This window comes from Neopelma chrysocephalum, unplaced genomic scaffold (genome assembly GCF_003984885.1).
Source record: "Neopelma chrysocephalum unplaced genomic scaffold, ASM398488v2 Primary Assembly neopelma1_61b, whole genome shotgun sequence".
Lineage (NCBI taxonomy): Eukaryota > Metazoa > Chordata > Aves > Passeriformes > Pipridae > Neopelma > Neopelma chrysocephalum.
Window position 1 is genome coordinate 309,842 of NW_020897717.1, and position 26,385 is coordinate 336,226.

At 48.9% G+C, this 26,385-nt stretch overlaps 2 protein-coding genes across 3 annotated transcripts in view; one reads left to right on the top strand and one right to left on the bottom strand.

Moving 5' to 3' along the window:
* Positions 1–1,131: 1,131 nt before the first annotated feature.
* Positions 1,132–11,512, bottom strand: MRPL14 (mitochondrial ribosomal protein L14). The gene is made up of 3 exons (XM_027681928.1): positions 11,454–11,512; positions 4,158–4,250; positions 1,132–1,789 (listed from the first exon to the last, which is right to left on the bottom strand). The coding sequence occupies exons 2-3, from the start codon at positions 4,229–4,231 to the stop codon at positions 1,423–1,425; spliced, it is 441 nt and encodes a 146-aa protein (XP_027537729.1). The 5' UTR covers positions 4,232–4,250; positions 11,454–11,512; the 3' UTR covers positions 1,132–1,422.
* Positions 11,513–11,614: 102 nt separating this feature from the next.
* Positions 11,615–26,385, top strand: part of TMEM63B (transmembrane protein 63B) — a 47,924-nt gene continuing 33,153 nt past the window's right edge. Inside the window, exon 1 of one of the 2 annotated variants that reach the window (XM_027681926.1) lies at positions 11,615–11,738. The gene's annotated coding sequence lies outside the window, so the exon portion shown is untranslated. The remainder of the gene's footprint in view (positions 11,739–26,385) is intronic. The other variant, XM_027681927.1, reaches the window with a different exon arrangement.

The window sequence follows — 26,385 nt, forward strand, 5'->3', positions numbered from 1 at the left end:
ACAGCAAACAAGGAACATGCTGCTGGCAGCAGATAATTCTGTTTTGCCACAGAACTGAGTTCACAGAGAAGTTTTACTAAGTGGGACAGTGCCATTAACTTAGAGGTTAATACTGAAATTATAGTATCATCTTTTGTGCATTACCTGGAATAATGGAGTTCAAAGGGATCCAGGACTTGCCTTTTCCATGCGTGATGTGGATTTCACAGTGGGAAGCATGGGGGAGATACATCTGCAAGGATGTACATCTGGTGTGGAGTGTGGAATAGCTCAGCACTGCACTCTTCAGATCTTCACACTGGGGGCAACGTAGTGCCAAGGTAAGGAGCTTTCCCAGCACAAGAGAAGGGCAAGGCAGAGCCAGCTACCACAGCCACCAGACCTGTGAGGAGTCAGCTCGATGGCCTGAAGCTGGCCAGACTCCTGCTGACTGCACCCCCTGCACCCTCTTCCCCAGCACTGCTCTATCTAGGACTGCTCTGCCCCAATGTCCCTTTACCGGCCACGAGCACGAAGTTTCTCTGCTCAGCTCCACAGAAACACAGCTGTTTGGCTCCTGGATCACAGCTGGCCCTGAAAGCAACACTAGCATTTGCCTGCTGTTGTACCTGAGCTTAAGAAGCTGGACAACAGCCAGTCTCACCAAATAACATCACAGACAATGTCTGACAACTGTCCCAAAAAGGAATACAAAAGGAAGGTTCTTTCTGTGGACCTTTCAATCTGAACCCAGCCCTTGCATTAATCGGAGAACACAATTTTCAGAGGTTGGTCAGGTGGAGAGCACAGGATGCACTTCAAACCCACTCCATTCAGCTCCCCTTCCTACCTCTGCTTCCCGATGTCTGGCATGCCCTGTTCAGCCACACGCTGCTGAAGTTGTAGGCCACCATGCTCTCCTGATTCTGATTCCTCCTAAATACTTTTCTTAGGAAAAAACATAGAAACTAATCTTACTGAATGTGCCCAAGGCACCAATAGTTCATTTTGTATCTCTCCTACCCTATTACTTGTGAATCCATTTTGTTGACCCCAGTGTCACTGGACCAGAGACTGAACTTTGTGTCTTGCTCGTAGGGAACTGGGAAAGGCAGAAATAGGGAAAAGAGAGCATAAGCAGTACAGAACAAGGATTTTCACGTTCTCGTTTTAATGATGACAGACCAAATTAACACCACAGGAACAGTAAGGGTGAAGGACCATTTCCCAAACAAACTGCAGACGTTCTGTGAAATAAATCAACCTTCTTTTGGAGAAAAAGAAACTATTTCAACATTTAAACTAGTTGCTTGTAATTCTTAAATAGGAGAGACTCTTGATGAACCTCAACTTTTTCATGTTTCATCAGTTTGTAAAGAAGGACCAAGTAACATGTACTGTATGAAAGGATATAACAGGATTGCTAAAGAACTCTCCTAGCTTTCATACAAAGTTGCGGGCAATGGCCAATACTTTGGAGAACTCGCCTTCTTTCTTTCGCAGGAGATAGGGTATTGGTGTTTTTATCCTAGTCCCGATTGGATTTCCGTTATCTTCTATGAGTACCACATTGTTGGAATCAAATCTAGGCGTCATGGTGGGGCCAGGCATCTTGTGCCCTACAATTAAAGCTTTCTTCTTTTCTCCTTTGATAGCCAGAAGGATTGTATCTCCTACTTTGCCAACTCCGGTCTTGTTATACACGTGGATACATTTTGGTGGCCGGTGGTAGGACGTGTTCCCCAAGGCGCTGTTGTCCACCACTCGCACGCGGGTGAGTTTCTGTATTGCTCGGCATGCTCCAGTGGTACTAGCATAAGACAGGAAAGAATGAGAGACAGATCTCCTCAATAATCCTTGGGGAGAAAGGGCAAACTCGGCACAGAATCTTGTCATTATACAAACCACTCGGAAGGCGCCAGCAATAAATACATACCATATGGGTGACACATTGACTGCATTCAATGTGCTCTTTGAAAGCCAGATGCTACTTTGGGCTTTGCACACTCGTCACTAAATGTCAAACATAAAACGACCGTTCTCCTCTGAAACACGACTAAAAGATGGCGTGAAGAGTGGCTTGCATTTCATGGGCTCTTTAGCAACTGCAGATGATTCAACCTCAATTTACAAGCAAAAAAATGTGCTTGCTTCTGTTACAAACAGCCTGCAGGAAGCTAAGACTCAAGTCAGGCTCTTTCAATCTTGTACGCATTCCCCAGCAATAAGGACTTTTATGACCAATCTTCTTTTCAGTGAAGTCTGTGAGGGTCTCCCATTTTATTCTACTCTCACTAAGATCTCTGAGGACCTGCTGTGGCTGTGCTAAGCCGTCACCGACTAGAATCTAAGAGATCATCGCCTTCCCCATGTGGGAGGAATCCAGAAAGATACAGTCTCTTCTGTATCTGTTTGCTCTGTGGGATTATCAGAAGCAAAGAACAACAGAAATAAACTGCGCAATACTAAATAGTTAGATCTGACTCAGAATATGCTTGAGAACAGCAGGAATAAACTCCCTTACAGAAACCACTACTCTTTTACTCAGTGAGCTCACACTTAAATGATTTGTTGCTTCTCTTCAAAGGACACCCAAACACAGACCACTGGAAAAGCAGGAAGATCCTTTCTACTGCTGAACAACTGCTTTGCATTAAGGTATAGAAACGTGCTGGCCAGAGCTGCAGGAATGCCAACCTGCTGTCAGCTGAACTACTCAGGAGACAGCATATGGAATCAACCTAATCATTCACCTTGTTTTTCAGAGCAGAAGCTTGTACAGTAAATAAAGACTAATAGGGACCATTATCCCTTCTGGAAGACGAAGGGCCTGTATTTGCAAAGCTGCCTAGAAGACAAGCACCAAACCTAGTGTGGATGGACATGAGTTGAAGCAGATATTTTTACACGCAGTGAGGGAAGGCCAGCTGAGTCGGTTTGTGTTAGTCTAACTGCTCCAGAGGTCAAGCGCTGCCTTACAAGATCTGTTTTCTGCAGCAGAGGCATACCCTTGCTTTCCTGTCTCTCTCAAAAGTCACTCACCTCTGCAAGCAGCCACTCCCTCCCATTCCAACCACTGGCAGGGACTGTGGTATACCACACTCTCGTCTGCCTGCTGTCTGTGGCTGCACAGCAGGGGAGACAGAAGGGAGGAGGCTGGAAAGGGAGAAGTGTTGTCACAGGAAGGAGAAGGGAAAACCTTGGTGGGACTGAGTGTATAACATAGAAGTAGCAAAGAGCTATGCAGGAGTACTTTTTCTTTTCCTTCTTTCTTCATTTTTGCCATGGTTTTGGAGCAAAACTCCACCCCAAAAGAAAGGTTTCCCCATTAAGAATGCTGAAGTCCTGCTTATCTCTATGGACTGGACTTCACCTCAGTCTTGCTGTCTCTTATGTATGCTTTAAATGTCTACTGGCCAATGCTCTCATGCAGCCCACTTACAGAGAAAGCCAGGAAGACTTGGTCACCTCCTCGAGTTAGCTCCTGGGACTATCACACAACCTAGCCCTGAGCATTGTCTTAATCCCCTCTCTAGACCACAGTCACGGGAATTACTATTCTCATCCTTTAAACTGAAGCCCTCATCTTTCAAAGAGTTATATGCTAGAGATTCACCATACCAGATGAGTGTACTGTGGGATTACGCTCTAAGCTTTGTACAAGGTATTGTAAAATATGAAGTCCATAAATTTAAGAAGCTTTAAATGCCTTGAGCCTGGAACAAGAAACTAAAGAAAAATAACAAAATAGACACTGTTAAAGTATGAGAAAGTAATTTTTCTGATTATTTTTGTTCTAAATAACTGTAATGATAAACTCTTGAATAATTTTAAGGATGTAACTGGGTCTGCATCAGCAGGAGCTGGCTTTTTTGCACTTCCATCAGAAACACAGACACTTTCAACTTCTGCTTGCAGGCCCATGCATTGCTCTCAAATGCCTAAAAGCCTCCCTACATATGAAAATGCAGAGTTCAGACTGCCAGGAATCTATAAAAGTAGTGTTTGGGCCTACTTTTCAACCTTCAAGTGAAGGGACAACTCTGAGATTTTTTTGTTTATTTATTATATTATTCATTTGAATTACAAATACTGTATCTTATGCTTGACCTACTTAACAGCATCTCTTTCAATCAGGAAATGCTCTGAAGAAAACAAAAGCAAAATCTGAAGATTACCTGAACTGTCGCTGGAGCACCGCACTGCTTAGATGGGTTAAGGATAAAACCAATCGTCTATTCAAGAGAGCCATGTGGATTCTGGTAACAAACCTGCATAAGAAAGAAGAGAATTATGAACTCTGGAAAATGGATGGAATTTGGTTTGCTTCCTTTCCTTTACGTGAATCACACACCAGAGCCTCAGCACTTATTTAAAGGCTGCAATCCACAGCAGAGAGTGGTAGCAGCGTCCACAGCATGCTACAAAGCAGATCTACAACCCCTGCCTGACTTCAGGAGGCAGTGTAATTCAGACATGTATACTACAAAGCTGGATTCAGTATCACTGCATTGCAGTTTCCTATGCACAAAGGTAAGGGCCCTTCTGTGTGCACTGTGAATCATGTAACAAGAAGCAGGTTCAGAATTTCAGATATAAACTAGTTTAGTGGCTGTGGTGTCCAGTAAAAGCCATCACAATTACTTGTAAATGCTACCAGGGTTACCTACAAAACCAAGCAAAAATCCCGAGATAGTCTGCAGACTGGCATCAGAGCTTTAAAAACCCATTTGCCAGACAAGAAACAAGTCAGAGCTCTGCTGGTGAGGGCATGCTCCCTCTTAGCATATAAAGGTGTTTAGCAGGCTGTGTTTGCAGACCACAGCATCACTGCTGCCAATCTTGCCCTGTTCAGGCTGCCCAGGGGAAACAGTTCCCTGTAACTTTACAGTGCTCACTCAACTCAGAGCAAAACACCACCCCGAATGCAGCTGAGTTGGGTTACAGGGGTAACCTCAGACTGAGTACCACACCCTGACTACACCTGACTACATCTACAGCAGTTTCCTAACCTCATTCTGTCAGACTATGGGGACCAGCTTGCATGCACAGTCACAAAGGCTTATCTGAACCTGGATCACTTTCCCAGACATCATTAGGAAGCACTGACCCAAGCGGTTATGCTGGCAGATCCAAGTGAAGGGAGAAAACATAGATCTAAAGCCAGTCTTCTTTCAGGCCAGCTCAGGTACAGCTAAGACTTTCCACCTGACTGTAACTACTGTCATGTGACAGTACTGCTGTGACCTTGGCAGTGTAACCAACACAGACTCTGCTTCTCTCCTTTCTAAAGCAAACATTAAAAATCCATTGACCTCATATCTCTCTTTGCCAGTTTTGATGAGTTTTGGGCCAAACTATAGCAATACATCAGAAAGCCATTTTCTTGACTTTTATTTTAAAAACAAAGCTTAGCTTCTTTAGAGAGAAGAAAATAACCAGAGCCTTCCGACAGACGATGCCACAGCTCTTCTTATTACAACCAAGTCCAGCCTAAATCTTCACTCCCTCTTTCATTGTTTTTTCCTCCAGTGCATTTGCTTACTTGGCAGCTTTTCTACAAAGCAAGTGTTACCTGAGAGCAAGATGAGAAGCACGAGAGATGTGCACCACAACAGCTTTGAGCAGCATTTCCTGAGCAAAGTACACGTGTGGCAAACCATCTCGCCTGTCATGCAGGCAGGTTTGGAAGAGAACAGCAACAGCCAAAGCTTAGATTTATTTACTAAACAAAGCCACTTTTCTGTGGGGTAGATCATCAAATGAGTTCAGAGCTTTCCCACACTGTCCCCTCTCTGAAATGAGACTCCAAAAAGGCTGTGTTTATGCCACAGCTCCTTACCTAGCTGCATGATCCTAATGACAGCAAGGCCCTGGGGCATTTAGAGCTCTGCTGCCAACCAAGGTCCAATACCTGGGCCTTGCTGCTGCTTGGATTTCTGAGCAAATTCAACTATGTTGACTTGCTTAAGCCCACAGTCTGCCATTGTCTTGTTCTGCTCTTAGGTGTACTGTCTCCCCATATGAAATTCAAATCCAGAAGGTAATACTGCTCCTACTTCCTTGAGAATCACACTGAGCATCTGGATCCCCATACAAAACCCAAACAAGCAGCAGCAAGTCAGCCTCTCTGGTGTCCTTGATGGATGCTTTTTGGGGAGTCCAGCTGCTACTGTCAGCTGTCTCTATTTTCCTGGCAGGCAGGGTGGCCTTGGTGGCTGGAGAGGATGGGTCTGCTCATCCTCACCACTATATAAGACCAATAGGAGAGGTCTGCTGGCTCATGGCAAGGCACGCACAGGCACGTGCTGTCAAAGGGACAGCAACATCAGGACCAGCATAGCCAGATATGCTAAAGGCACATCTAAAATGTCCTAAAGTGCTGCCTAAACCCTGAACTCACTCCTAAATCCTGGGTGGAGTCACTGGTTTTTTCTACCCTATGGCAGCAGTGAAGGTTTGAAGTTACAAAACTACCAGCAGAAGCATCAAGAGCATTAAATGTCCAAGGACTGTTTATTTTTCCAGATGACTCAGTACCCCTTTCTTAGCTAAGAATTATTTCTCGGCACGTTAGGATGTGTCACAAGCTAAGAAACTTCACATGATTGATTATTGGGTATGAAGCATCTTGTTAGGAACTTAGTAAACAGGGGGGATGCTTCCAATTAGCAGGAAGGTTCAGGGTGGAGTGAAGAGAAAAATGCATCTGTGGCATCGAGTACAGCATTCAAAGGTGCAAGTGGGTTCACAAAGAATGAATCATAACTTCAGCTATCATAACATGCCAGTTTCCTTTCTAGAACTGAACAGCCAATAGTTTGGGTCTGTCTCCAGATGCTCCTCAATCAGACCCAGTCCCAACTTGCTCCCTCTTGTGGCTGTGACCTTCATCTCTCCTGCCCTCAGTTCTCCCCTCTGTGAAGTGGCTAATTACTAAATAACTAAACTCCAAAGGGTACAGAGGCCCTTCACTCTGTCACACTCGGTGCTGCCACACGAACACTGCGAGGTGGTGCCAAAATTAAAGACCCTCTATAAATCGATGACAGCCATCGGCCCCAGCGCCCCTGGCGCTTTTCTCCTTCCCAGTGCACATGTTGCCTCACACCAGTAGGCCTTAAAAAGGCTCAGAGGCTGCACTTAGCACAGGCACGGGGAATGCATGTGACTCGAGTATGCTTCTGAAGGTGGCTCTCCCCAGGTCATCAGGTTTCAGTGCTCAGGGGTGTATGGGAAGAGTAACACCTTAACCTTCAAGCACAGGAAAATTTGCAAGAATTCCCAGTAGTCTGCTGTCAGTATTACCCAAGTGACACAGGAGTGCAGCCCACAAAACCCTGGGACAGGCAAAACACCACCACTGCTTAGTACTTAGTCACTAATACATCCCAGACCAAGGATTTATCTTGGAAGGGACTTTCGGAGGTCACCTAGTCCAATCTCCTGCTCAAGCAGGATTAATTCCCAAGTTGTTCATGCTAGGCAAAAGCAGTATTTAAATGGACACTATCCTCAAATGAGAGGCCTAACACAAAGATTGATATAACATTGACCACTTATAGCTGCACCAAAGCAGCGATAAAGAACTGTGCAGAGAAATCTCTCTCCCAGTTCCTACCCTGCTGCAGTGGCTCTATCTCATAGTTAGACTAATTTTTTAAAATCAGCATCACAGAGACACTTGGCCCCTCTCCATATATCTGTTAAAAGTTAGCACAGACCTCAGACAAGAGCTCAGAGTAAGATTCAGAAAGGGGTGAAGAATTTGTTAATCAAATATTCACTAAAATGACCCAATTTCTACTTCATTGAATAAGTCTGAGTACACAATAACCTGCTGCAGTAAACACTCTCTTCTCAAGGGCCCTTCAGTCTTACCGCATAAAATGCAACAGACTGACATCAAATTCCAATACTGCACAACAAAGAACTCTTCACCAGTTATAAACCTCTGGAAGTTATTTATCCACTGCACCATTTTGAAGTGCTAAAGCTATCACCTTCACTATTTTTTCTTCATATTAAAGAGCTAACTTATATTTACTGCAATTTTGAGTTGTTTTTGAATGGAGAAATTCTGGAAAACTTCATCCCAGCTAACAGAATTGGGCCACGTACAGTATTTTCGTCAAATGTGTGCAAACACATGAGTAGATCGCCTCAGGGAACTGATATAAAGCAAGGGCATCTTCCAGATAAGCAGAGCAGGATTACGTACTCACTTTGAATGAACATCAGGGCACAGAGTACGAAGAAAGGAAGACCTGTGTCCCCCCATCACACATTTCCAGCACCTCCCTTATGCTGGCTTTAGCACTTATGTAAATCAGACAGTTTTCAGCTAGATCAGTTCCCTGATCCAACTCAACCTGCAGCCACGTGAATGCTGGTGGCAAAACACAAGACTGGGACTTCTCCTTTCACTGCCAACCCAGGCTTATGTGGTGACAGTATCTCCAAAGAAACACAAGGAGATTTGGACAAGAAAAGGATCTCTTTCATTACAGCACAAACACCAACGTGCTTCACAAGAATGGTCTGCATGAATCTGCACTACTAACACGGCCACGGGAGCACTGAAAAGGTCTGTGTCTGAGCACTCAAGAGGCCAGTGCAACAGCTCTGACCAAGGTCTTATCAGTGGCGCATATCCTAAAAACCATTCCTACCCTGCCTGCATCCTAGGGTGAAGGTAATTTTAAAGAGTGCTGTTGCCTAGCAATCGAGTATTACTCTCCTTTTTAATCACAAGTTTGGAAGCTGACACCTGCTCCCTATATTCCCAAGACCTGTAGTCTCATAACCATTCAGCTATTTCTTTTCCTTCTTTCTGCTAGTAACTCATCCACAAAAACAGGCCCCATGGAAAACCAATGGATGTTGCAAAGCAAATGCTGAGGCCTACTACCCAAAAGCCTGCTGTCAAATACACAAAATAAACCAGGGAAAAATATTCTTCACTTTAATAGTAGTAGCCTGCTCTGCACAAACAGTGGGGACCAACATTACCTTTATCCTTCTAAAAGACCAAAACAGACATGCTCCAGGCACCATAAAGATTTGAACTGCATCTGTCATCCATCATTAAAACACAGGAAATAAACCCAAGATAGTATATGCAATGCAAATACCTAAACCCCTACTCTGCCACTGCAGGTTTATTTATAGACCAGCTGCCAGGGTGAACTACAAATGTGAACTATGGGACTCAATCCATTCACAGCTCTCCTCATAAAGGAAACAATGTGATTAAGGGCTGTGTGTTAAAAATACACAAGCTATTCATTACCAAGACATAACTGGCTTTACATTAATGACAGACAAATAGGCCAGGATTCACAAAGAGAAATTAAGTGGTTTTTAACTCTGTTTATGAATAGGATTAGCTATTAAACAGGATATTTATTGATCCAAGCTACCAACAGAAACTCATTATAGGTACATGTGTTAACAATTTGGAAGCAAAACAAACCTCATTTTCCAGACCACAATCAGGAATGGCAGATAAAAAGAGATCTGAATACCTTTAAAAGAAAACTTACTTTTGATATTTTAAGTATCCAGAAGTCCCAACTTTTGTAAAGTAATTATGGCACTTACTGTTTTAGTATTCAAACACCTAAAACCATCCTATATATTCATATTCACAGTACTGTACTAAAATAGGGAGGGATTATTCCCAGTGCACCCCCACAAAATTAAGCTACGGAGAGGACAATTGCCTGTGTGAAGTCAAAGGAAATGAGCTGCAGAGCAGGTACTGGATTAACCCCAGAGGCTCTGCTCAGGTGTGATCTGTGGGGCTCAAGGTGAAGCCCAGAAAGGTCCCTCTCTGCCTTTGGAATTACATATGAATTCAGAGAACTAGCCACACTCCCATACCTTAATGCTGCTCACAAATGTATCTTTACTAGTTTTAGAAGTACTGAGGTCTCAAGAACAGGACAATGGTGGAAAGCCACAAGCTCAGTTCTGTTCCCGGTGCTGACCTATGTGACCAGGAACCAACCACCAAGGTGCCCAGATAGCAGTAACCATGTTGGGGGGAGCTGGGGCAGGAAGAATGACACAAACAAGAAGGAAGAGAAGGTGAGCAGCTGTGGCTCAACCATTAAAAAAAGTCAAGAACCACAGACCTAGGCTAGTTGTTCACAGAACAAAGAGCAGTAGTGGCTCTGGGCCTTCCTGATAAAGCTACACCTAATAATGACAGAGTTCAGGCTTACAAGGAATCTGACCTGGAGAGAAAGGCATGTTTGCATCACAAGGCAGTACAGAGCTACCTGCAGCTTTGCTGACACAAGCCTCGTTTCTCACTCAGAAACTTCCCTAAACTCGGTTTCTCTCCTTCCAAACAAGACCCTCCCAGGTGAACCTGGAGAACTCTCGAACCAGGTAAGTGAAGACAGCTCAGATGAGCATCTCTCTACTGCTGTTAAAAAGGCTGGCTGCCCACCTGCTTTTACTATAGAATTATTCACACTTGTAAGAAATCTGGCATGCGCTCTTCTCCCTCAAATTGCCTCCCCTTAGTCACAGGACCCCCAAAGGAGCTTTTTGGAGAACAACCAGCAAAGCACAAAGTAGTGCCCACACTTCCCGAGTCCCCATGACACAACGTGAGTAAATGCCACACTTGTCAGGACACAGGAATTTCGGTCCTAACTTTGCTGCATGACTACTCGTACCCACACAAGCCTAACTCCAGCAGTGCAGCCCCACATGAATTCTGAGCAAAGAAACTCTACTCTCTGAAGGACAAACGAGCAGGAGTTTCAGAATTGGGTTTTCCTCCTCCCTCCCCCAAGCCATACTGCTAGGGCGTGGACTGCAGCCCAAGGGAGCACAAGGTGCTGTTCTCAGTCACGCCATCTGCAGAGTGCAAGCGACACAAAGGCTCCACGCTCGGCACAGCCCAGGCTCCGGCTCCCAGCTGCTTTCGCACGGTGTCACCACTCCGCTGCGTCACGTGCCACTCAAACTTGCCCCATGCATCTTCGGGGACAGAGTTTCTCAATCCCTTCAGAGCAGCAGCCCACGCTTAGGGTTTACACGTTCCAGGCCCTGTGCACAGAGCATCAGGGACACCCCGCAAGAAGCTCCCGACGAGGGGCGGGCGGCAGGGCCGGGACGCGGGGACAGGTAGGGCCCGGCCAGCCCCGGCGCCGCAGAGCATACAGGCGAGCACGGCCACGGCACAGCCCCAGCGCCCGGGGGCTGAGAGGGGCTGTCCGCGCCCCGAGAGGCGCGACCGCAGGGCCGGGTGAGGGCCTGGCGCCAGCGCCGGAGGAAGGCCAGCGGGCCGGGCCACGCGGGCCCAGCATTGCCCCGTCGCTGGGCCCTCCCTTCTCCCGGGTACCGGCCCTGCTAGGCGCTACAGCACCACAGCGCGCTGCGCTGCACTTCGTTCCCACCGTCCCGTCCCGTCCCGTCCCGTCCCGTCCCGTCGTTCCCGGGGTCGCCGCGCGCACCTCTGGCGGGAGCGCGCGCCCTGCCGCTGACCGCAGCCCGCCGCGCGCACGCGCGGCACCGCCCCCCGCGGCGCTGCAGGGCCGGCGGCTGCGGGTCCCGCCCCCGCCGGGGCCCCGCCCCGCCGAGCGCAGCCGAGCCCCGCCGGACCGAGCCGAGCCGAGCCCCGCCGGACCCAGCCTAGCGCAGCCAGGCAGTCGCCGCTCGCTGCCGAGCGCGGCGGAGGGCAGCGCGGTACCGCAGCGCCCGGCCCAGGGGGAGCCTGTCCGCGCCTGACACGGCCGCCGGTAAGCGAGCGGGGACCTGCGGCACGGCGGGGGGACGCGGCGGGGGGACGCGGCGGCCGCGGCTTCTCTAGGCCCGGCGGGTGCTTGCCGGGGGGGGCGGTCGTGGCGCCGAGGCCGGGCCGGGCCGGGCCCCGGAGGCGATGTGCGGAGCCCTTGTCGGGGGCGGCGGGGCGGGGGGCGCCGCTGCCATCTTGGGGCGGAGCGGGGCGGGGGGCGCGCCTGGTGCGGCGCCCGTGCGGCGGCCTGGCCTCCCCCACCCGTCCCCCAGGGCCCGCCGGGGCTTCTTTCCGCCTCACAGGCGCCCGTCCTTTGCCGTCCCTCTGCTCCGCGGCTGCTGGGTACTGTGGTTTGAGCACCCCGGGGGTCACCGACCCCCTTCCCGCGGGGCGGCACCGGCCCCGTCTCGCCTGCGCTCGCCGCTTTTGTGCGTGCTCGGCTCGGGGAGCTGCTGCCCCCCCCCCCTGCCGCTCGTCCGGGCGCCGCTGCCATGGCGAGCAGCAGCGAGGCAGCAGGGATGTTTCGAGGGTTGGAGTGTCGAGCCGGTTTCTGATACCGCCCTGCTGCTTCTACCCTGGAATACTTGGCGAAGGGCTGTCGGAGGGGGTTCGTGTCCCTGGCCAGGCAGCCAAGCAGCCCCTTTCTGCTCTTGTCTCGATTGCCAGCCCCTCCACATCAGCAAACCATGTTTTTATCTCCTGTCCTAGAGTGCGCCCTGTATGTAGCTACCTGCTGAAGAAGGCATCACGCCAAAAATCTGCAAGGTGGCTGCAGTCAACCTGGTGTCCATAGAAGGTTTGGTAGCTCTCAGCTGGATGGAGACCATGTGCTTTGGGGTTCTGAAGGGTTGCATGGCACAAGTGCTCCTTGGATGATCCTGCAGATGCCCCACCTGAGTGTGGGACAGAGCCTTTGCAAGTGTATTGCAGGAACCAGTACCCTCCCCTCCAAACACTCGTGCTGTATGGTCCCTAATAGCTTTATATTCTCTTAACGCTTCTGAGAGAGTGGAAAGCCAACCACTCGGCTCCTAACTGACTCCAGGAGGACTCTGTTCAGGCCAGAAATAGCAAAGCATTAAGGACTGCTTCTAATGACTGCAATTAGCTGGTGTCTACCTAGGAAAGGCCTTTTTCCTCTCGAGCCTTTTAGTAGTAGGAATACACTATCTTTATGGGGAGAGAAGTCCATTCTACAGTCTTCGCCTGGATACCATAAGAGCAAAATAAACATGAAAGAAGATGCCTTTGAGGGGGTTGGGAAGAGGCTCTGGTTTGGCTCATAAGTATGTTTTGTTGCACTAAGTTTGCTCTATTTTTGTCTGTTCCTGTCTTCAATAACCTTGGAAGGAACTGAAGCTACTGTATTTTCTGAGGGTGTCGGTTTTCTTGTCAAGAAGACATTGCCGTGAGGCTTTGCAATGCTCAATTTTTTTGCCCTTTGACCAGAATACAGTGTGACTATCCTGAACTGTCCTGGAGCCATGAGTTGAGCCAAGAAAAGAAAAATACTGAGTGTGCTTTGCTTCTTGTTTGTTTGAGTTTCTAAAATTTTTTTCTTTCTGGGTTTTTAAAATATCCTTGGTTATATTTTTTAGCTTTCTTCAGCAACAGAGTGGACTAGGAACTTGCTGGGAGGGTTTTCTAATACTGTTTTTGTAAAAAATCTTCATGACATTATTTCATTCTTGGAACTAGAACTGTCAGAAAATCCCAGGTAGCATAAGGTTTGCAATAAAAGCCTGAGAGCTGGCAGTGCCAAGGCCCTGCTTTTTGTCTGTTGCTAGTTACACTTTCCCTGAGCCTCCGATCATGATGAGCCTTGCAGCGTCCTGCCAGCGTCTCCTCTGACACCCTCCTGTCCATACTGTCCTCTGACACTCTCCTGCCAGCCTGCATCCTTCCTATAAGTGCCCCATCCTGGCAGCCAGGGTGAGGCTGTATGCTGAAGTCCCAAGGACTCCGCAGGCAGCACCTCCCGCTCCCAGGAAAGGCAGCTGCAACCTGCGTTGTCTGACGTGAAGCATGCGCAGCCGTGGGGTGCCGGCTTCGTGAGGGAGGAGGCCCTGCATGTAGGATATTCTGTGTGCGCTGCTAATTGCAGACAGTGCTGGTTATGGATACTGTGCATGATTTGCATATCAAAGCATCTGAGAGCTCTGCCATGGGTAGGGATGGGCAAGGATGATAAGGATTGCTGGAAGCTGGGGCCAGATCTTCCCCGAGGCTTTTTTTGGTAGGCTGATGAGGCAAGACGAACAGAATGTTTGGAAAATGGAGTTTGTCTCCGTGTCCTTGAGTGACAGCACTGTAAAGGCTTTTTTAATCTAGGTGCTCCTCTTCAGGGGTTGGGAACCAAGCAGTTCTTGGTGGCAGGGTACTCTGCTTCCTGCTCCTCCTGCCACTGAGAGCTTGCTGGGCAGCCCACAGTGTTGAGCCTGGGAGCCATCCCCTCTCCCAGTGGGTCCTGCAGCAACTGGCCAATGTGCCAAGCCTGCTGCCTCTTCTCCATGCTACCTTTCACACAAGGAGACAGAGGCCCAACTTGGAGCTTTGAAGCAAAGGAGCAGGTTTGTTACTGGCTGAACTGGCTCTGCAGGGTCCCAGGCCTTGCCTGATGGCTCAAAAGGCATTGAGGGGGGGACAGGCAGCGGCAGAGCCCCGAATGGGCCATGGCTTCTGAGATGCTGCGTGAGTCAGAGGAAGGTTTGCCTATGCCTGGTCTCAACACAGCTGTCTGCTGTTCCTCCTTATTCTGGAAATGAACCTGGGGAGCTTGGAGCTTGCTTGTATGCTGCAAACTGAAATGCAGATTTCCAGGAAGGGAGAGAGGTGGGAGGGAGTCCCTGCATCCCTCGGCCACTTTGATCTTAGCAAGTTCTGATGCTCTTGCTCTGAAGGACCACACTGTGGGGCAGCTGGCCTCTCTGAAGGTAGCTCTTCGTTCATTGTGGGAGTGCCTGCTGGCTGGAACTGTAGCCCTCGCCCTGTCTCCTGTGCCTTGTGCAGCTCAGGCTGTTGCTGGGAAGGACTGCTCACCTCTCTATCCATATGGGGACTTGATTTGTGCAGGAGCTGCCTTGAGCATGGCCTTCTTGGGAGTCAGCTCTCTGCCTGCAGCCTTCATCCTGTCAGCAGCCCTCTGGCTTGTTCAGGGTAATGAGTTAGGGGGCAGGCCTGATGCATTGCCTAGAAAGTTGGTTAAAAGGAGAAAAACAAAAATCAAGAAAGGAAAAAGAAACGCACACGTGTGTACGCACTCTGCAACAGAAAGAGGGTGAGATGCGTGAAGTCGGTGCCAAGCTTGTAGAGCAAAGGCTTGCAGTATGAAATGGCTTTTCTCTGAGTCTGCAGGCCTGTGGTTGGCACTGCCTTCTCTCTTCATGTCCTTCCAGCATGGAGCTGGGTGTCTGCCCTCTGCTCCAAATACAGATTAGCTGCAGGAAGCCCAAGACTCGCTTGCTTGTGAGATGCTTGTGAGACGCTTGTGAGACTTACCTGTGAGATGCAGAACCTTTTCCTCCACGTTTTTCTGCACAGCGCTTGCTGCCCATTATAGGGTTGTCTTTGCATGCTCCCTATGTGTTCCCAGCACAGTGCTAAGCAGTGCTGGAAAGGCTTCTGTTCTCCCCATGGCTCTTGCATGTTGGTGTTGCCTGCCTGCCATTCTTCCTCCTGTTTTCGAGTCCCTTCCTCCCCGCCTTCATAAAGCCAGGCCAGGGAGTGGAAAAGCTTTCCCAGTGTCTCAGTGCTCTTCTCAGGCCAAACTCTTAGAGTGGCTACACAGCTTATGTGAGCAAGATAGGGCTACGCTGGCATAGCCCACTGCATCTTTGAGCAAAATCTCCTGTTCGTGATGTACTTTGGTGTAATTGTTGATGCCAGCAGCCTTTGCCCTCATGGTTATTGTGCCGGGAAGAGAGAGAGGTCTTGTTTTATGCATGCTGTTTTTCCCCAGAGAAATTAGCAGTTGGTAGTACAGGTCTGGCTTAAAGCAAGGTTTCGAAGATTCCCATTTGTGTTGGCTGTTTGTGCTATTGCGTTAAAGAAAAGGGCTGGATCTCTTAAGGGACTGTGTTTGAAAGGTGGCACATTGCATCAGCACAAGAGAAAGCAGTCACAGGCAGGATTCGTGCTGCCTGTTTTCAGTATGTTCTGCAGTTGATTTCCTGAACCACCACAGCCATGCTACCTCTGAGTAGCAAGCTGAAAAATCTCCCTGCCTTTCTCTGTCTGGAAGAGTGGCTACTGCAGACCTTTCCTGTCCTTCTGTTCCCTCTCACCTCCTAGAAGGACTGTATGCTGCCAGAGCTACTTATATCCCTTCCTTGGATGTGCTCATCCCCTCTGCACCCCTGTAATTCTGTGTTCAGAGCAGTTGCTTGCTCTGACACCCTCTTCCCTTTCCCCTAGGGATGTTGTCACTTGTTTCTGTGCAGGTCTCTGTTCCCAGCTCAGTGCAGAGCATCACCCTGCAGACACCCAGCTGCCACCAGCGATGTGACCTCTGGCTGTGTCACGCCGACAAGGAGACCATGTGGTATTGCCTGTGGGGAGATGATGTGCTCTCTCCTGTTGACCAGCATGGAAGAACTGCTCTGACAGGCTCCCTTAAATCATCCAACTGTCTCCTGATGTGTTGCTGACATGGGTCAGGGGGAAGAATGCTACTCTTACAAGTGCAGTTTCGCATGAGAGTGCACTTAGTAGGAGAGTTGGCCTGGCCCTGCTTTTGCCAATTAAACAGTGGCTTTTAGTAGACTCTGTTGTGAGTCCCTTCAAAGTGGGGGGACGAATCTTGGCATAATCTTGTACTTAGAGGAAACTCAGATGGCAGCAGGCCTTGTCTTCTCCTTGAAATGATTATCAACATTTGATGTCTTCTGCTGGAGAGTAGAGAGTACTCGGCAGTGAACCAGACTGGGGATGGTCTCTGTAGATGGCCTCAGGATACTTGGGCTCTTGTGCCAAAAACTTAGTGCCTTTGGGGGTCCCAAGGACGATCTTAAAAGGGATTCATCCCTCTGCTCTGTGTGCTAATGGTCTATACTGCCTTTGTGTGAAGTCACTGAGCTCTCGAGGCTCTCAGGTGATGCTGGTAAAGCTGACATCTTCTCCAGGATGACTGTGTATGCAAGTTGGTGATTTGGTTTTGCTGGGCTTTAAGTCTATGCTTGAGGCATAGACCTGGAAGTGAATTATTGTTGTGTGTCTGCTGAACTGCGATAGCTGCCCCGGGACTCGCTGTTACTCACAATGCAGAAAAGGCAATATTGAGTTGGCGTTAGTCACAAAGTTATAAATCTGAGAGGAAGGAACTGGGTTTGCAGTGGATGCAAAACTCAGTGTGAACTCCCAGCTAGGGCAGAAGGAGCTTATTGAACTATTGAAGAAGAAGGAATTAGCTCCTGGCTACATGGAAAAGAGGAACAAATAAAATGTGAGAACTCTGTCTTCACCTTGCAAAGAAGATCAGGGGTGACACGTTAATTTTAAAAGTAAATCCAAGCACAAATCAGAACAGGTGACAAGACCGTTTTGGTAAATTAGATGTGGTCATGTGGGCAAAGCTTTATGAAATTTCCCTGAAAGTACTTATAGACTGAGGCAACTTTTACACGGTGAGCAGCCACCTGAGACACCATTTAGTAAAGGGAGGTTCTGAGGTTTGATCCCTTGAAATGCAGGGGAAGAAAATTGGACTATATCCAGCCTGTCTAAGTAATCTAGCATAAACAGTTAAGTAGTTAGTGTTTCTTCTGTTAAGGAGGTGGGAGAATATGCTGATTAAAAATCCACCAGCATGCATTTGTCTGGAACGTACTGTATCAGGTCAGTCAACGCCCTTGCCTGAGAGGATGGCCTGCCCCGTAGCTGAGCGGGGGCGATGGATGTAATAGATCTTGAATTAAGTCAATCTGTGTCACTGCCCCAAGTGTCAGCCTTATAAACAAAGGAGGACGGGGTAGGAGGTGGGAAGCATCCCTTATGTGGACCTTCATCTACTTGCAAAGCTGTACTCAGAAAGGTTTCTATCTGATAAGGAGACCCTGGCTAGGCAGGGCGGGGGAAGATGTTACTGCCAAAGTTTAGGAGTAGGGTGAATTAGTGCTTTTCTGGGGAACAGAAAAACATGAGGAAAGCCTTGTGCCAGGCCATGTGAGGAGTGACCTCTAAGGTGCCGGAAGCAATTAGTGCTCTCCTTTACACAGATGAGATGTTGCTGAAGGGCCAGACTCAGAAGTAGTGCAACTCTTGGAGAAGGATGTGTGCAAACAACAGAGTATCCAGCAAAGCAACAATTATTAAGGTCTTTAGAAGTATGTTGTGGGAGGAAGGATGAGAATAACTAGGGCTGTGTAGCCTGAGGAAGAAAGGTGAAAGAGGGAACTTCATGGTCTTGAAGAATGTACAGCAATGTACTTTTGTAGAAGTCTGTAGTTGTGATGAAGACAGGGTAGGAATTCACTTTACCTGTAATGAGGGAGTCCAAACTTAATGGTTTTCTGTAATATCAGTTGGGATACTGGAAGCAGAAATTGAGGCTATCTTGAAGGGGTTTTAGTGGAGTTGAGGGGGGTGTGTTTGTTTTGGAACGAATTAACTAAAAGTCTGTAGATATGGATGACTTGCAACTGACTGTGCCTCAAGCAAAGAATCTTGTCAGATGACCTGTTAAGGACCCTTCAAGCCTGGCAGTTGTATGAAACATTTTACACCTGGAAAGGCAGCAGTGAGTAGCTGTAAGAATGAGACTTTACTGCTGTAGGTGATGCTGGGGAGACTGATACTAAAGTATGTTGTCTAAATCCAGTGTCAGTGCTCAGAATAGGCTGCTGAAAAATTGAAGAGATTGCAGAAAGGAGTCACAAGATAATCTGAGGCTGGAGAGATAGTTTTGTTGTGGGAATCATGAGGAGATCAATCTGTTTATCTAATCAAGGAAAAGATTAAGGTGAGACTTGGTTATCCTACATAAGCATAACATACCTTATGACTGTGTATCATAGCTTGGTAGGGTAGAAATGACAGATTGTGAACAGTGGCAAAAAACCTCTGTGGTGAGATGCTAGAACTGCAGTCACCTTCAGAGCCATGCAGCCAGCTCTGCCTTTTCCCTTTGCACATGTGGAGGTCCATGTCTTTGTTAATTTTTTAGTGCACCTCTGTTCTCTGGGCTTCTTGTTCTTCTTACTTGTTGTTTCTGTCATAGTATCTGTCGAAAGGCTTTCCTTGAGACCCTTCTACCTTATGAGGAGACATCTCCAGTAAAAGAAAGCACTCACCTGGCCCCAGCTAATGTCCTGACAAACCTACGTCTACTCTCTGTGTATGTGCCTCTGGAATTGTTCCCTGCCTCTGCTTGCCCCAGCCTGTCATCTGCCTCCAAATGATTGATAGCATCCCTTCTTCTGTGGTGCATGGCTTCTTTGCCAAACCGGTACCTGGGAGCAGCCAACACCTAACACCCATCCAGACTCAGCACCCTGTCTGGTGAAAATGATGAATGAAACGAAATGTCACCTTTGCCTCTGGTTTCTGCCAGCCTGTATTGCAGTGCTCTGTCACTTAGAGCTGCTGGTTTATTTAGGGTCATTATGCCTGTTTGCAGTCCATGAGATGACATTTCTTCCCTAGTCCAGTGAAGAGACCTCAAGAGGGAGACTGGGTGAGATGCCGGAGCAGATGGCTCACTAAAATCTTGCTACATCCGTGATTTCCCTTTCACCCACTAATGCTGTAATGCTGTTAAAAATAAAAATGATCCAGTGTGCCTGACAGGATGTATCTCTCCTGCTGCCTAGTGCTCCTGGAATCTTACGCTCTGTGTCTTCATGTTTTATTACTGCCTGGGGTAGGAGGGGAATTTCAAAGCTAGTAGATAGCTCCTGACTATGGTTTCAAGTCAGGGGAAAGCAAATGCTTTGATGTGCTTTAAAGAAGAAGGTGGGGGGGAACCCAGTGTTTCACTTCTTTATTTTGTTTTCTTTAATGTTGTGTTCAATTTGATGAGAGCAGAGCTTTGGTTTGCAGGGAATAACCCCAGTAAGCCTTTGTGTTTTCCTCTGGGGAGTCGAATGCTACAGGGTGGAACAGCTGGAGTTGTTCCAGAAGGGTCTTGTGAAGTAGGAGCCATAGCTCAGCTTTCCTCTGATGGGTATGGGGTGAGGAATGCACCTTCGCAAGTAAATGTGATGTGGTGACAGTACCTGAGCATGGGCTGGGTCTTGTCTCTAAGGTGCTTTAGGTGCCTCCTTTAAAACACCTGCAGCTTCTGGCCTGCTTGATGTGTAGGACTACATGTTTTGATTGCTCTGCTGATACATTATTTTAGCAAAAAATGCTCCTGCTTTTAAAGTCTGGTTTTATTCCACCACCTCAAAACACTGAGAAGCAGTTTTGCCAGTATAACTGCACCTCCATCAGCAGACTTACGCCTGTGGAGACATGTTGATTGCTTGGGTCTTTGTCTCTGTGTCTGACACAGCTGTGCTTGCAGATGTCTCTGGGGTTGGCTGGGTACAAAAGATCAAACAGGATCTCTAGATGGAGCTTGGAAATCTAGGGAAGAGAAGAGATGGGGCAATCAAAGTAGGAGGTATGCGGTTTTACTGAGCCTGTTTTCAAAATACATGGGAGCGACTGATGTCTGGATAGGAAAGCACTGCTGGAAATGTGTGGCTGGTAAATAGAGCCCCCTAGCTGTTTCCATCCTGTCAGTCATCCTGATCAACCTCTAATTGCCTCCCAGCCCACTCCAACATTTCAGAGCATCCCTTCACTTGGAATGTACATTTCTGATAGTGAAGCCCGCCCTTCCTACGAGCTCCTCCTTGCTGAGCTGGCTCTGGAGACTCCAAGCAGAGCTCTGGGGCAACACTCTCTCTTCCTACCCCAGCGCCAGGGCTTGGCAGCCTTGATATTCCTGCTCTGCCTACCTGCTTAGATAGGTGTACGTTTTCATACCCTTTTTGCCTGCAGGAGCCACGTGCCAGGCAGATTTCAGGATCAAACAGGGTTTGAAACTCAAATATGGTTGGAGGGGGGTGGTTTGAGTTTGGGTTTTTTTGATTTCTTGGCTTGTTTTTTTAATCTGCCCCTTCTTCTTAAGGTAGGGGATGGGGTGGGACAGGAACAGCTGTCCCATCTCTTGCTAAGCAGGCAGGCAAGAAGGTCCAGGAAGAGGGCCTGCTGGTGCATAAAATCATAGAATATGCTGAGGGACCCATCAGGATCATAACAGTCCAACTCCTGGCCCTATGCAGGACACCCCAAGAATCACACTGTGTTTGAGAGTGTTGTCCAAACTTGAACTCAGACAGGCTTGGTGCTGTGGGGAAGGAACCTCCTGCTCCTTCCCCAGCTCTGTGGGGCTAAAGCAAATACCAGAGGGAATAATCAAGATGTGGTTTCTACTCTCCTAATCTGATGGTTGTGGATATAGGGGGGAAAGAAAAATTGCCAGGCATATGTGCTGCCCATGTTGGGATCCCCCAGAGGGCTGGGGACTGGCCTGGCCCTAATGTGAACTTGAACCCTACCTCTCCAGGTAGAAAAGAACTAAAGGAGAAGGTGTGACAGTGGAGACAAGCAACAGGTAGCAGGAGGAGACATGTAATAGCTGCACCATGTGTAGAATGAAAAGTCCATGGATGGGGAGCAGCAGCTGGGTGCACTGAGCACCCTGCAGACCCACTGCTCCTTGCAGATACTCAAAGGTGGATGCTGCCTGCAGGCAGGAGGGGCTGTGCCAGCGCTGGCATAGTCCTGTGACTCAGGCCACAGGTGGATGGGGGAGTGTTTTATTCTTCTCATTCTTTGAGTCAAACTTGCTGCTTGGTACCACTGCCCCCTCCCTGAAGGCAGTGAGTTTACCTGGTCCTGAAGAGTCTAAGTGCTGACCTTGGATGGAAGATTAAACTAGCAGTGGCAAAACTTTGTAAGGTGTGCTGCTGCCTGCCTGGGCATCTCCGTGGGTGCTTGGCAATGACCGAGCTGGCGGAGGCATCGTGAAGCTTGTGCTCTTGCAATTACCCTGGCAAGCAACTGGGAAACAATCCCAAACCATCTTTGGTTATAATCCTGTGGCTACTTACAAGACAGGTGTTGCTTATCTAGGAGTTGGGTAAGTCCAAAAGCCACTGCAGAAGAAGTGGTAGCAGGATAGCGAGAGTCCCCTGCCACTTTCCTGGACCTTGCCAGTGGGAGCAGAAGTCCATAGCTCCAGGATGTACTCTTAACTCCTCAAAACTCTACAGGGATTTCAGCTGACTGTAGGTGGGGGTGCAAGCAGCAAGAAATACTTGTGTGCTACTAGTATATCTCATCTGGAAAGTGGAGTGTCTTTCCAATGCCTGGAAAATAAGTACATGATCTCCCTGGGAGAGGTTGTATGTGATTCTGATGGACAGAGGCATGGACCAGCATGCCCACAGTCATGCAGCTGTGTGGGATGCAGAACACAGCCAGGTTCTCCTGCGTCATGGATCCACTCTGCTTCACTGCTGCTCTCTAAAGCAGAGTGCTGACACCTCACCCTCTGTCTCGGGGTGGTGGGGGTGCCAGAGGCAGGCTGAATGCGTGGTCATGAGCAGTGGGGAGTGACTCAGTGCTGGGGGCGGGTGAATTGGTGCTGGGAGGAGTGAGTGGGCTGGGACATGGGTGGAGATGGCCAGGAGCTGCCACATGAATGTGTGGGAAGCTGGCAGTGAGTGGGGACCCAGCAGCAGGTAGTGAGGTGACCCAGGAGGATGAATAAGAGCAAAGGATTATCCTAGGCATGGGCAACGCTGCTGGTGCCTTCACCTCTGGCAGTGGATGGAGTGCAGAAGCCTGTACCCCCACTGAGCCTGTGGCTTGTTGGTGAGGAGGAGCCATGCTGAAGGGATGATGGCACATGAGGGCAAGCTCAGTGAATGGCTTATAGCCAAAACTTGTTATGCAGTTGACCAGCAGTTCCTGGGCCCTATGTGTGACAATGCCCCATGCTCCTGCAGCTGAGGCGGTGTGCTCCAGGCATGCCTCTGGACTCCAAGCCTTGGCTGAACATGCACCAGAGCTCAGCTGAGGCTTTCTGGTAAAGTCCCTGACATCAACCCTCCCTTGTCCGTTAGGAAAGGTTAAAAACTCAGAAATTGATCCAGCCCCTTAATGTAAATGTGCATCCTAGTCAGCCCATTTGGGGCTGGTAAGTGCAATGGCATAGGAGATAGATCTGGGGAATGACAGAGGGGAATGGAGCCAGGAGGTCCATTACCAGTTTGGTAAGATGGAAGAGGTGTTGGCTATTTGAGGACAGGAAAGCAATAACTTTCTTAAGGATGGAGGGGAAAATGTGAGACTCTAAAAATTATCCTGGCATCAGGAGATGGCTGGATGCAGCCACGAGGGAAAAATGGAAAATGCGATGATGGCTCTGGGAGGAGACAGGATTGGTACCGTTTGTTTCACCTGGAAGGACTTCAAGACTGATCTGCCACCATATGGTTTTGCAGTTCAATAACATCTGGTGGGGTCTCTTCCTAGCCACCCAGGAAGGGGTATAGCTTGGACACGGGAGAAAGTCTGAAAAATTTAAGGAGCCCTAGGAGGCACTCGTTTCTTGCCTGCTGTTGCTCAGGAGCGTATTCTTGGACAGTATCCCAAACATGAGATAGTGCCTTGGGGAGCTGGAGTTGTAATTCCTCTCCTCCCCCATCCCACTTTGACACACATAGCAAACTTTGTAGTGCTCATCTCTGCCCGCTGCTGAAGGCTGCCATCACTAATGCCTCAGCAGTCAGGTGTCCTTGCTTTATACAACCCTGCTAATCTAACTCTTCCGAGGGGCACTGAGCAAATGGAAGACAGAGTGACCATCCAGAGCTGAGGTGGGTGAGGGTAAGCAGTGGGGGCTGCCTCCCCACCAACCTGCCAGAAGACGGCTGGCTGGCAGGGTCATGGTTCCCCTGGAGATGCGTATTGCCTGAAGAAGCTCTGTCAAAGCACTTTAGCAACCAGCCGTGCTTTGAGCTGCTGGAAGAGGGGCACAGGAGATGTCAAGAGGTTTTCAGAGACTTCATGTTGAATTGGTACTTCAACACCTGCTGGCACTTGGTGCTTCCCAAGCGCAGAGCAGGCGGCAAGGGGACGTTGACATGGTCATTTGTGCTGGATCTGATCTCATCCTTTCACAGGAAGATAGTCCCAGAGCTTAAGAGTCTAATGTTAAAAAAGGTTAAGTGTGCCCTTGACTCTCCTTGCATTGGTGAGAGAGCTACAGGTGATCAGCCATGCTGCAGCACCCAGCTCTTAGTGACCCTCCCAGGGTCCTATCATCTTCCCATGACAGAAGAAAGTTCCCTTGCTCATGCTCCATTGAGTCATCTCATCCTCCGCTTCCAAGGAGAGAGTGCTTGGTGTTGGTAAACAGCATGTTATAAATAGGCAACTGATGCTATATTGGAAGGAGTTTTCTCTGCTAGTGAGCACTTAGCACAGGCGTAGAAGGACTGTGCCTGGAAGCTCTGAGGTCAGCTGAGGCATGCAGGGGCCCTGGTGACCCCTCATTGAGGGGCTGCTGTGCATATGGCTGAGAGGATGTTTCCTGAGCTCCAGCTTTGTTTCCCTGGCCCTGGGAAACCATCCACAGCTTTCCACCCCTGCCAACCCTGTTGGGCCTCTCACTAGAAGGATGTTGAGGTGTTGGAGCATGTCCAGAGAAGGGCAATGGAACTGGTCAAGAGTCCAGAGCACGAATCTTTTGAAGAGTGGCTGAGTGAGCTGATGGTGTTTAGACTGGAGAAACAGAGGCTCAGGACACCTGAACCTTCCTGAAAGAAGTTTGTAGCCAGGTAGGGATCAGTCTCTTCTCCCAAGTAACAAGTGATAGGACAAGAGGAATTGTCTTTAAGTTGTACCAGAGGAGGTTTAGGTTAGATATTAGGAAGAATTTCTTTGTTAAAAGAGTGGCCAGACATTGGAACAAGCTGCCCGGGGATATGGTGAAATCACTGTCCCTAGAAGTATTCAAAAAATGTGTGAATGTGGCACCAGGTTTAATGGTGAACACGGCAGTGCTGGGTTAATGGGTGGACCCGATGATGTTACAGGTGTTTTCCAACATTAATGATTCTATGAATCTATGATGTGTGGATGGGGTATTGGAAGAGTCTAGAAAGCAAGTAGGATTCAGGAGGAAGGAGGGAGGTGCACATGGCTGTGTTGGGCTACAGTTATCCCTGAGGGTCTGCAGGTGTTTCATGTAGTGACAAATGTACTGCCACTGGCAAGCAGTGGGGTAAAACTTGGGGCTTGATAGATGTCAGCTTCCTCCTGTTGAGATGGTCCCTGACTTGGGAGAAGGTGTAATAGCCAGCATCTGCGTGACTCTCAAGATGAGCAGGTAACTGCCCTGGGATGCTTTCCAGTGCCCACCGGGCTGCTGGGTGGAAGGCACCAAGCAAAGGATCTCTCTTCCATTGCTGTCAAGTCACACACACGCACATCCCTATGCCTGTGCCACTTGGAGAGCAAGCGTTGACCCTAAAACACTGCTGGGGCTGTGGATTTCTGATGAGCTGCAGTAAATGAGTCACACATACACGCCCTGTGTATGTGCATGAGGTGGAGCCCAGCAGAGCTGCGTGTGACAGAGCTGATCTCAGAGCTCTCGTCACTGACTCTGACAGGATGTGTGTCCCTGCCACCAGACCCGGCAGTCAGTTCCCAGCAGCCATGCCTGGTGGCTGGTACCACTACCTCAATGGAGACCTGATTTCCGTATGTAGGGATTCTCGGAGTCTTTAACTGGGATGCCAGTCAAGTGGCGTAAGCAGAGAGCAGGGTGCCAGTTGTGAAATTCCAGCCTCCTCACTCACAGGGCTGTAGCAGGATTGCTGTGGCAAGCCTTGGGCATAAACAGGTGGGCAGGGCAGCAGCAGTGGTGCTGGCTGCCCAGGAGGAGAGGTTGGAAGAGGTGCTGCTCTCCTGCATACCTGTACTTTCCCCTTTCAGGCCCTGGAGGACTAAGTGTGGCTGTCAGGTTTGTTCTGGGGGCAGCCACGTGCCTTTCCCTCTGGATGCTGGTCTGGAAGGTATGTTCAAAGCCCCAGCAGCATAGGGTGCAGGCGGGATGTACCCACTGCAGGAGGCTGTGATTCAAGGAGCAGCTGTGAGTTGGTATGCCTGGGTGATTTTAGGCAAGGGACAGCTGACTTTGCAACCTTCCCCCCTATTAAACAGGAGGGTGACTGGGGAAAAGAATAGCTGGGCTTGCCTGGGAGCTCTCGGGGGGGGGGGGGGGGGCTTGCAAAGGGCAGACTGAATCTAAAAGCTCCCCAGTTTGAGGAGTGGAGTCTGCTGCTCAAGTAAGCAGTGTTGTCTGTCCTTACTCTGCATTATCTGGGTTGTGTTTTAAGCCATGTACACCTAAATCTGCCTAAGGCTTTCCTGTGAAGTATTGGTCTGCCTCTTCTGAGCTGATTGGGACATGTTGGAAGAGCCAGGCAAAAGGCATCCCAGGAATAGCCTGACTGGCATGTGAAATGAGGCAGTATGACTGCGCTTTATCCATTGATAAAAAGCAAAATGCCATGTGAGAAACTTCTGCCTCATCTGTAGTGTGTAGCACATCTTTCTGTGCCCTGATCTGAAAAGTGAATGTTAGGAAG

Coding starts and splice junctions, on each gene's coding strand:
- MRPL14 (XM_027681928.1), bottom strand. CDS start 4,231: ATGGCTCTCTTGAATAGACGATTGGTTTTATCCTTAACCCATCTAAGC. Junction 1,790..4,157: donor GTGCTCCAGCGACAGTTCAG/GTAATCTTCAGA, acceptor GTCTTATGCTAG/TACCACTGGAGCATGCCGAG.